The sequence below is a fragment of the Setaria viridis genome, chromosome 9 (genome assembly GCF_005286985.2).
Source record: "Setaria viridis chromosome 9, Setaria_viridis_v4.0, whole genome shotgun sequence".
In the NCBI taxonomy this organism is placed as follows: Eukaryota; Viridiplantae; Streptophyta; class Magnoliopsida; order Poales; family Poaceae; genus Setaria; species Setaria viridis.
In genome coordinates this window covers 51,052,921-51,063,739 of record NC_048271.2, presented here as the reverse complement: position 1 = coordinate 51,063,739, position 10,819 = coordinate 51,052,921, and the positions used below count along the sequence as shown (strand labels likewise).

Here is a 10,819-nt window from a genome sequence, read left to right as displayed (position 1 = left end):
TTTTTTTATTTTTTTGAAACTTTCTAGTCCCGATTGATAACACTAACCGAGTGTCTCGAAAATTTAGTGCCGGATGAATTTTCAGGATGTTTGATCCTTACCAATCAGGACTAAAAGTCCGTTTTCCCCTAGGGAGCGGTCGGGGACGCGAGGTGGGAGAACAAACCCGCAGCGACATGCATCGCAGCTGCGATTACTCTTTCGTGAACACTTCGCCAGTGTGAAACCGGCTTGATCGACCGCTCCGGCGCCTAGTTTTCTATGACTTCTTGACGTGCCTCCCCATACACAAACCACACATACGTACACGTCCATGGAGCTGCAACATAGGCCATCACGGCCGCCTGAGCTTTGACGTCACGCGTATCTAGCATATATCTAATCTGGATTTTTTAAAAGGGTAAAATAAAATTAAATAAACCAGCAGCCGACACGGCACGTGAGATGTTGTTCTTCTAATATTCTTGTATCCTGTGGATCGTCGACCCCTCTGAAGTCTGAACGAACGGCTACCTTTTTCAATTGATTGTTTCTGGGACGTGTGTCTATTTTCTCTTGAGCCGGCAAATAATGAGTCCGCTCCAACACTCCTCCGCTGAACGCTGTCCCGAGTGAGATCCACATGCAATTAGTATTTAATTTGGTGAAGGATGATTTTGTTTTGTTTTAACTAGCAAGTCTAGCAGGGCGGAACCAGAAAATTATCATGAGGGGGGCCGGAGTGCCGCACAAACTTAATCATTATCTCACAGTATAGGCCATCAATAACTATTGAAAAACTATATATATGCTTAACATTTTGTTCCTTAAATGTTTGTTAAGGGTTGAGGAGATTAAAAAAAAACTATCCAACAGTAGAGAAATTTTTTACATGAACTAACATTTTCCAATTTTGTCATCCTACACAATAAAAACCTGGATAAAAAACATCAATAAGGAATTGATGCTCTCTAAATAAAGAAGAATCAATAAACAAGACCTCTCCCCTGCGTAGCCGACTCAACTGCAACAAGAAAAGCATACAGAAAAGAAACTATGGGGGATCTGGCGGCCAGCTGTCGCGAGTAGCACTTCCCAGCATGGCCGCTTGTCGCTGCATGCAATAACCGCTGCATTAGCCCTACGGCAAAAAGCGCCCCGGCTCCGGGGGCGCGCGCGCGAGGCAGAGTGGACTCTTGGACTCTGCTCGCTGCCGAGCCCCGCTTCCGGCCGGCAATCAGCGCAGGTCTCCGGCCGAAACTTCCCGGCAGGTTCACGCACGCCGAGAACGGACGCCTTCGCCCCCACGCAACTTTACCACCGGCGCTAGTTCTAGCGAGGAAATACACTGGCCAAACCAAACTCACCGGGGTTCCGGCGTCCGGCTCATCGGCTGGCTGCTGGTCAAAGTGTGAAGCGTCCAACACGAGACTGGTCCGGGTCCGATCGATCACCAGCTACCATCCGAGGGGGTCACGTGCGTGAGGCGTCCGTTCTGGTGTCTGTGGGTACGGGCCGATCTGTTGTTTGGTGTTTGTCCCTCGCCGTCGCGAAGGAGCCTAATGGCCCACGGGAGCGCATCGGTAAGAGGGTAACCAACCGCGGATTATTCCCGGACAACGGCGAAAGTTGCCAGAGACCCGGCGCTCGGCGGCTTCCTTTCTTTCTCGCGCGCGACGCAAACCAAACCGCCATGATGACCGGCCGCTCGCCAACCTTTTTGGCCGCTGCGGGCGCGATCACGATGGGGTATTTGGGGGATCCGATGACACGCGCTCGGGGGCTCCAGATCGATGCGGTGACAACAAGAGAGATGGCTCAAGATATAGGTAACAGGATTAGGCGGTTCCCGGTCGTGATCGCGAGCCCAATTGGAGAATCCAATACACACTTGTTCCTTCAGGAGATTTGCTTTCCTCACATGGCTCCGGTCACGTACTCTCACGATCGCGCGGTACGGGACGTGATATCCTCAGATGACATGAGCCAACCAGACGCCTTGATGACTAATCTTGGTGAGCTAACACTACACTAGAATTTCAGTGGGCAGCGCTTGACTCGACCCACGAGAGCAGTAGGAGGCTATAATAGTTTAAGACTGCCTCTAGCTTTGTTGATTTGATTCGTGCATTTATTCGCAACGTGCATCGGCCGGCTGGGTTGCTGTGACCACCTTTCGAGGTTCTCGGTGTCAAGCACCAATCTCTTTTGCACTAGAGGAACCTGGAATTTCGGACATCCGCGTTCGATGCAACGGGTGCCATTCAAACCAAGTTGGACGACTGGTCGCTCAAAAAACATTACCTGTTAGTTAAGAGAAAAAACAGGAAAAAGTAAAGGAAACGAAACCGAACATACTCGCAGAAAACCTGTGTTTTCATTAAGAGCGCAATAGACGCATGTGTTTTATTCCGAGGATTGTTTGTTTCAATTTAAGTCGATCTGAAATTTTCTATCGATTTCGCATGCATTCTCCATGTTCAAGAAGAACAGGTCAAGGTAATTACAAAAAGAAAAACAACCAGGTATGTTATCAGATGTATCAAGATAAAGGGAAGTCCTAAGCACCGTGCTCACAAGATCTATTCATCGTGTCTAACTAATTTAAGTTGCACGAATAGAATTGTAGCATTTCGTCCTTCTTATACATAGTAGAAGACTATTTCATAATAACATGCGAGTGCAACCAATCCGCAGAAGATCTTACAATGTGAATGGGCGACAATAAAATCATTCGATATGAATATACTACAACCTACTAGAACCCACGACTCTATTTTTGCGGTTGCAGTAAAGATGATATGCTTACTTATAATAAGCAGAACATATTTGGTGTTTCGCCTCAAAGTAAGGATAGGCAAGATCGAATAATGAAACCAAAAGACTTCTATCACTCACACTCACACCAAAGATGGACTAGGCGAGAGCAGGCTCAAGGCCTAAACATACTCGTGTAGAATTGTGTGGTCGTGGTATCCTTGTGGCGTAGGCTGTAGGAATGACACGTCCACATGGTCGCATTGTGTTACGTCCTCTATCAAACGAGGTGGAAAAACAAGCCGAGTATGATATAGAATTCAGAAGTATCAAAATAAAAGGAAGTACTAAGCACCGTGCTCACATATCTATGCATCGTGTTTCATTCTTCATGTGTGGTAGAAGACTATTTTTCACAATAACATACATACAATCAATCCACCGAAAATCCTACAATGTGAATGGACGGCAATAAAATCATTCGATATGGATACACTACAACCTACTGGATATGCTTACAACTCTATCTTTATAGTTGCAATAAAGATATGCTTACTTGATGGGTAGAACCATTAATTATATTTGGTGGTTCGCCTCACTTCACATAAAAGTAAGGCTATGCAAGATTAGATAATAAAACCAAAGACTTTATGTGTACAGAGATTTCATTCAGTTCACCGTCTCACCGCACTCACACTCACACCAAAGGAGTACTAGGCAAGAGCACGCTCGAGGCCTAAACATACTCGTAGACTCGTGGAGTGGTGGTATCCTTGTGGCGTAGGAATAACACGTCCACGTTGTGTATCAGACGAGGTGGAATTCACAAACAGGGTCGAGAATTCAGCAGCTGTTGCGAAGTTAGCAGGCGTCTGGGCCCAGCCCATGACAGCAGCCCGCGCGGGTGACCTAACTCCTTCCACTGACACACCCTCGCAACCACCCACCCAACCGCCACATACCCGCGGGCTACTACTGCTGCACATGAATCCCGCCTGGGCCCCGCTTTATCAAGAGCCCGCGCCAACGTGTCCTGCGCCGCCTACCGCTTCCTGGCACGTGCCCGCCGCCCCCCCGTTAACTAACTGCCCGCAACTACCGTACCCACCCGCCCAACTGACTCCCCTGTCCCACACAGCGCCCGCGCCCCCGGGCCCGCCCGCCAGTGTCAGCGCGAGCGTTAGGGCAGGTGCTCCCGGTTCTCCCCTGCCTCGTGCCGTCGTGCGTGTACAAATAGGGGGCGCGGAGGAAGACGACCGACCGGAGGACCCCGGTCTAATAATCGAGGGGAGGAGGAGGAGGAGACCGACGAGGAGAGAGGCATAGGGGTAGCTCCTAGCTTGGTCCTGTCCGGTCTCCTGCGGCGCAGGTCCGGCGACTGACCGCTTGGCGTCGGCGATCAATCGATCAGATCCATCGATGGGGTACTGGTGGGACCGCGTCGTGCTGCCGGTGCGGAGGGTCTGGCTCGGCGTCGCGTCCCGCTTCGGGGTTCGCCAGACAGGTAAGGGCGGCGGCGGAGGTACTCGCCGGCTTTGATAAGATCCCTCGGCGGCGCCCAGGATGGATTCGTCTAACTCTGGCGCCGGTTGCTTTTGCTTGCTGTGCAGGGCTGTGGAGGCTGCGGCAGGAGGTGAGCACGTGCGAGTACGAGGACGTGCACGTGATGTGGGAGATGCTGAGCCGCACCACCGCGGCGCCGCCGGCGCCCGCGCCCAGGCGGCACAGCCGGTTCCGGCAGCAGCCCCGGCCGTGGGGCGACAGGTTCCGCCTCTGCCGGGGATTCTAGGTCAAGGCCGCCGCCGCCGCTACAGCTCCGCTGCTGGGCTTCTAGTTCTTCCTCGCTTCCTTTGACTTTTCTTCTTCTCTGTTTTCCGGTGCTTGTACGTATGACGTATCTATCGAACTCGCTCGAAGTCGATGGGCTCTGAGATGTACTTCCATTCCTCCTCGTGTATCGATCCGCCCCTGCCTGCAGATGATACCGGGGTATGTGAATGAACAGAGCTGTTTAATTTGGGGGGTTTGTGACTCTTGTCTGTGTTCGTGTTGCAAGAGCATGGCCTTTCTTCTTTTTCGAATTTGATGGTGTGTTTATCTAGGATGGCCTTACTAAATTAGTGCGTAAATCTTAGTTTACGCGACATGTTTATTCAGGTTTCAGGCAAACCCACAATCAACAGGGCCTCCAGAGCATCTTCAGTTTCGAGGAGACCAGAGCATCTTCAGTTGAGAAAGAAAACACGTCGGTCATCAGGATTAGAAGAAGGGAGTAGCCGGGTAGGTTTCTAAAAACCGAATATTCCCTGCACAGGTGCCACTGCTAGAAGATGATTTTACCACGTTACATAATGACTACCAATTGATAATCCGACATCGAATCCCATCGTTGTTCAGAGAAGTAGTCGCTACGCCTAGCTGCACAAGATCTGAAGTCCCACTCTCTTGACTCGTCTTGATGCAGCTCTGTGCCGTAGTTTTCGACGCTTGCTGAAATCAATCGGCCTCACATTCACAAACCATTCATTCCCCAATGGACGATGGCCTCTCTTTACCCAACCGAAATGTCCCTTCAGGCTTCAGGCTCACTTCAGCTAGTCTCAGCTGATACCTACTGGCTGGCTACCGAGAGACCCCCTATCAGCTTGAGCAACAACAACCCTGCCTGTTACTTCTCGCATCAGTAACTTCAGGCATAAGTATTCTCGTAAAGAAAATTAAAGAAAGATCTAAGGAGGTCTTAGCTTTGCTTTCGGTCGTTGGACTGACTTTTCTCCTTTAGCATCTCTTGGGCCCTGGCAAAAGACGAGGGCCAGGGGCGCCCTGATTTTTAATGCCAGGCCCGGCCTATTCCCCCACCGGCAGCCAGCCATGGCAGTTTTCTGACGCTTCTTTCGATTCTGCTCGGATGCTGCTGTCCCCCGCGGAAACCCGCTCGGCCGCGCACGGGCTCCTGTCACTTTGCACACACAAGCTTAAACTAAGTGAAGTGATTTTGTACATGTATTTTCTTTCTTTAACATCCAGTTCAAGTTCAGATAGCATGCTCTATTGGGGTACCTGTACAGTTTGTCAGCTTCCCTTTCGCTTTCAGTCTTTCTTTCACAGGTCTGGGCTGAATGTTCAGAGCACAGGAAAAAGTGGAAAACAGCATCAGGTATATTGACCAGTGGCTACACTGTCAGTGTACTGTGCGGTGCTACTGTAGCGTGAAAGCTGTAGGTATACAGCAGCACTGGTTGCTAGAGTACCACATACAGTTGGTGCGGATTTGCCAGTAGCTCGTCAGTGTCACGATTAGCAAGTCGTTACCTATTTAAATCGAAAAAATAAAAACGGCATGTCAAGGCGCATCATCCTTTTCTGACAAGGTCCTTTCTCCAATAAAAACAGGCGGTATGATTAGGTCTGCTTTTTATTTGTCCTTGAGGCTGCAATTGGTTGGGGTACACTGCCGGTGATGTATGATGCCTGCCGGCTGCCGCACCGCACCTTCTCGTCTCGTGTGTGATAACAATAAAGCCGGGTCTACCATGATGAGTGGTCCTCGCACTTGTCAAACTTTTTTGTTGCAACTTTATTTTACACAGAGGATACTCAACGAAACATTATCCTACGTGACATGTACATGCACGCTCAATGAACATTTTAGCTTGATTATTCTTGAGATTTTGTTAATGCCTGCGGATGGTCGACAGGGGTGGTAGTTAAATTAGCTTGAGAGCGTGCGTGGTCCTGTTGATTTTCCTATATGCGTCAAGGCGGTTCTCTCCCTGCGTGCAATGTTATAGATTAGGTCTATCGTTATCTAAGCAAGGATTCTAATGTGGGAGTCGCTAGCAAGCTGGTTATATATATTTTACTAGAAACCCTGGCACGGCTTTGCCGCGCCCTACTGGAGGTGGGCCAGTGTGCCACCTTCTGATGGAAGAAGGTACAAGCGATATTATGCTTATTTATATACTTACAATCTTCCAGTGGATATGCGGTTGCCAATTCAACGGTTGGAGTATACAAGAGTTTCAGATATGGATATAGTACTTAACATACCACTTTTTGATAGGTTCATTTCTAATCTTTCATCCCTGCTCACATAAATAAAATTGCACAATCGAAGAGGTTGCTTCATAGAAAATCATGAGAATCCTTCGATGGAATCAATGCAAGAGGACAGCCTTTGAAGATTCGAGTTGTACACTATATGTGGACCTGAAAAAATGAACCCATGATTAATCATTCTTCATGCCTTGATTGGTAGAACAGTATCACTTTATAAATATTGTATAAAAATCAAGTAGCAAGTAGCAACTTAGATCATTGGTAAATTTTGTATTGCAGATATTGTCTTTTATTAAATACTAGCACACCAGACAAAAAAATATTAAAATAGGCATATGCAATGTGTGTTAGATATATACCTTTGTTGCTCTTGATCCTTTTCTTTTTTTCCTGTTTGCTTCCTTGTTTTTGATACAAAGAGGTCTTCTTGCTCCTCTTGCACTTTTTTCCGATTGGTTTTCCATTATCCACAAGAGTAAACACTTGAAACAATCAATTTGTTATAAGTTATCATCTACTAATTGTAAGCTCCAATATTATTCTCACTGCAGAATATGCAACACAAATTGCAAACTGAATATGAGTGGTCAATGTTTAGAGGAGAAAATGTATAGTGGTTGTTTCTCTAGTCAGATTCAGTAAGATGAGTATCTTAGTTTTTTGAAGGCAGGCAGGGGAAATAACTCTTATTAATTAGAGCAGAAATTTGGTTTTGTGAGCTCTGCTACATGGCAAGAAGCATGGAAAAATTACCAGCGTGTTTGTTAGCACTGCTAGCTGCTTACACATTGCAAGTTGCAACAGATGAGTGTCCAGTATGATTAGATTAAATGTGCTACCATAACATGAATGGCTAGAGGAATCAGATCATGCTCATATCTTGGCCTAGTGGTTACCCAAGGAAATCCCAAAATTTATTTTCATTCAAACCTGCTCTTTATCTATAATATATAATGACCAACAAGCCAGAGAACTCCATCTCTAATATCAGGATTGCAAGAATGAAATTTTGTTGATGCCAATGCAGGACAGGAATAGAAGAAAGGCAGGTACCTTCATAAATTAAAGTTGCTATACGCCTGGGAGGTTGGCATTTTGTCAAACACCTTGCCGGCACCGGAGGCAACGTCGACTATGGCCACTGGAGGGATGGTGCAGGCATGCGAACCTGTGGCTGGAGCTGCTGCTCGCTCCACCATGTCGACTTGCAGCTGTGCGAGCTGCTTGTCAAGCTCACCCCATCACTGCACTGTAGGAGCTCTTACTTGGTGCCGCCGTCGCATTGATCTGCAGCTCGCGTGGCTCCATGGGTCGTGGCCACACTGATGGAGAGGCTGGGGCGGCCAAGGAGGTGGAGCAGCACAATGGCCTCCCGCGACCTCCATCAGCACATCCCTGCGTGACGGCATCGACTTTTCGCCTGCATTGTTGGAGCCTATATATACTGCTCTTGGCATCATCATATAGACCTTCAGGGTGGTAGGCCGGCCTAAACTGCAAGGATAGAGATTTTGGGCAGGGTTAAAATAGTGAGTGCACAAATTAACCATTTACAAGTTTGTTTTGATTTCTGAAAAGATTTGAGAGGTTGACTGAATCACCTGTATTGTGTGATTCTTGAGGAGAGGATGGTCGCTGGTTGGTGGGAGATATGCACGCAGTCGATGATGTATCTATCTGGGATGAGGAATAAAACTACCATCAGTGTCAGATGGAAAAGGACTGTTCTAGCCAAAGCAATGCTCATGTCAACTTCTTTTGATTTTTCGAAATGTCTACTTCATTTCATTGAAAGATAAAGCTAAAGCTTCATATGATTGCAACTTTTAAGGGGGAAAATGTAGAATAAAATATGCAATATTAAGCTGACGTTGTAGAACTCTGCACATTGTGCTCAGAAACTCCGAAACTCAAGCAGGAAGCAAAATATTCAGAAAGGAAAGGCTTTGCCTCTGCTTCCATCAGAGAATATGACTTTGCAAGAGTCAGCCTGTCTGCAACAACCATTCATCTTTTTCTACTCTAGTTCGCTTGAATTTGCATTGTCTACCTCTAAAAGTCGAGAACTTTTTGGAAAAATTCTTCAAAGTGACAGCGAAAGATTACCAGCAATTATTGCCCAAAACCAAAAGAATCAGTGAAAAACAGCCTTTTTAGTTACTGAATAATGTGGACGCAATGCAACTTCACACTGAAAGTGCAGTGAATCATACAAAATACAGAAAAGTAGCAAACCAAGAAATCATTGATAAAAAAATAGGCCCAAGAACACTGCCCAACCAAAGCACAAAGCTTATCAGCACAAAGAGACCCCAATTTGAACTCCCATTCTGACAACATTTGAAACTCCAAAAGAAACTCATCAGCACAAAGCTCAACGAGCACTCAAAAGATAAGAGTAATCATCTGAAGCTCCATGGACGAGTAGCCACCCACCTCGATGTTCCTGATGGCCAGCTTGTTGAGCCGCTTGAGGTGCTGGTGCACCCTCCCCGCTGGTGTCTTGGCCTCCGCCCACGCCACGGAGCCGCCACCGCGCGGCCTCGCCATGTGCACCCCCCACTAACTGCCGCAGCACACTGACTCCTCCCACCGCTCAGGCGCTCAGCTCAACCACGCCTAACAAAGACACCAACGCCTGGCATTTGATCGAGCACCTTGTAGGCAGAACAGCACCATTCCAGGAAGGAGCAGCTGTGCTAGAGCTGGCAGGGTGAGCACGGTGTGGATTGCAGAGGACACCACGGTGCTGCTGCCAGCCTGCCAGTGCACGAACCCTGCTGCCGCTGCCGCTGTTGTTGATGCCACTGTTGCTGACGGAGGCGTGCTTCTGCGAAATTGCGACGAGCAGGGCGCTGCTGGGTTGCTGGGATCTGGCCGTTGCGACGGCCGCGCAGCCGTCACCCACCGTCGCCTCGCCGTTCGCACGCCCCCAGCCAGCGACGCCCTCCCCCGCCGCCACAACGCCCGCGCGGCCACCGGCCGCCTCCACCCCGCCGTTGGGGCTCCTCGATCCAGCGCATCGTGGGCTCTCCACGACCTCCGGTTGCCAGATCAGGCGGAGATAGACGGGGGGTTTGGAAATCGGGAGCGGGGGAGGAGGGAGGTGCGTAGACGGCGCAGGGCAGCAGCCAACGGTAGGAGAGACGCGTAGCACAGCAGGCGGGGGAGAACGCCGGAGATCTCGTCGTCCGCCTTGCTATGGAGACTCGGCGCCGCCACCGTAGCTTCGCTGGATTCCAGACGCCGCCGCCGCCGCCGTGGCTTGTGGCGCGTCGGAGCTGTCGTCATCGTCATCCGCCGTCGTCATCGGCGTCGGCGGTCTCCTACTTGAGGGACTCGGCCGAACGCGACGCGCTCTGCCTTGGGCTCAGCTGCCGGTGAAGTGGAGTGGGGGGAGCTTCTCTTGCGCCTCGACGGCCCCGGAGGCGTTGGGGCAGGCGGTGACGAGCAGAGGGAGGAGGCGGCGGCGGCGGCGGCGGGAGGAGTCTACACGCTCGAGACGAATGGTCTAGAAACACAGATGCCTCGTGCCCGCTTTTGGACGGTCCGATCAAAATCCAACGGCTGCAAAAACGAGGCGACGTGGCCCAATCACGGCTCGAAAAGTTCACCGGATTTAGGTCTTCTTTGACGCGCGCAAACAACTCGAACATTCCAATCGATGGTGGCAAACCAAATGGTGGCCAAATAATGTGAGACATTGGCAACATTTGGTAGCAAACCAAATGGTGGCCAAATAATTGGTATGCCAAAATTTTGGCATGCTCAAGTTTTGGTTGCTAACCAATCGGGCTCCCAGTATCTCGTGTGTGCTTACTACATGCTTGTTGTGTCGTGTGTCGGCAGCTTATTGAAATACTATAAACCCTGATTAGGTATGCTGGGGACGTGACGACAAAGGTGGGGCGGCCGTAATGGCCTATCTCACAGTCGCAGCTCCATGGACGTGTACGTATGCTTTGTATGACTTGTCAAAGATGTTCGGATCGAGCCGGTTTTTCATACTGGCGAAGTGTTCACG

General features: G+C 49.3%; 1 protein-coding gene and 1 long non-coding RNA gene across 4 annotated transcripts; one reads left to right on the top strand and one right to left on the bottom strand.

Moving 5' to 3' along the window:
• Positions 1-3,985: 3,985 nt before the first annotated feature.
• Positions 3,986-4,762, top strand: LOC117838756 (uncharacterized). The gene is made up of 2 exons (XM_034718908.2): positions 3,986-4,240; positions 4,347-4,762. The coding sequence occupies exons 1-2, from the start codon at positions 4,156-4,158 to the stop codon at positions 4,523-4,525; spliced, it is 264 nt and encodes an 87-aa protein (XP_034574799.1). The 5' UTR covers positions 3,986-4,155; the 3' UTR covers positions 4,526-4,762.
• A 1,920-nt stretch (positions 4,763-6,682) lies between these two features.
• Positions 6,683-10,473, bottom strand: LOC117838757 (uncharacterized). Of its 3 annotated transcripts, none has more exons than XR_004636719.2 (5): positions 9,232-10,468; positions 8,397-8,472; positions 7,849-8,289; positions 7,155-7,340; positions 6,683-6,945 (listed from the first exon to the last, which is right to left on the bottom strand). It is a non-coding gene; the product is annotated as an uncharacterized lncRNA (long non-coding RNA). The 3 variants fall into 3 exon arrangements; XR_004636718.2 differs by having other exon boundaries at positions 7,155-7,277; positions 9,232-10,458; XR_004636717.2 differs by having other exon boundaries at positions 7,155-8,289; positions 9,232-10,473.
• Between the last annotated feature and the right edge of the window lie 346 nt (positions 10,474-10,819).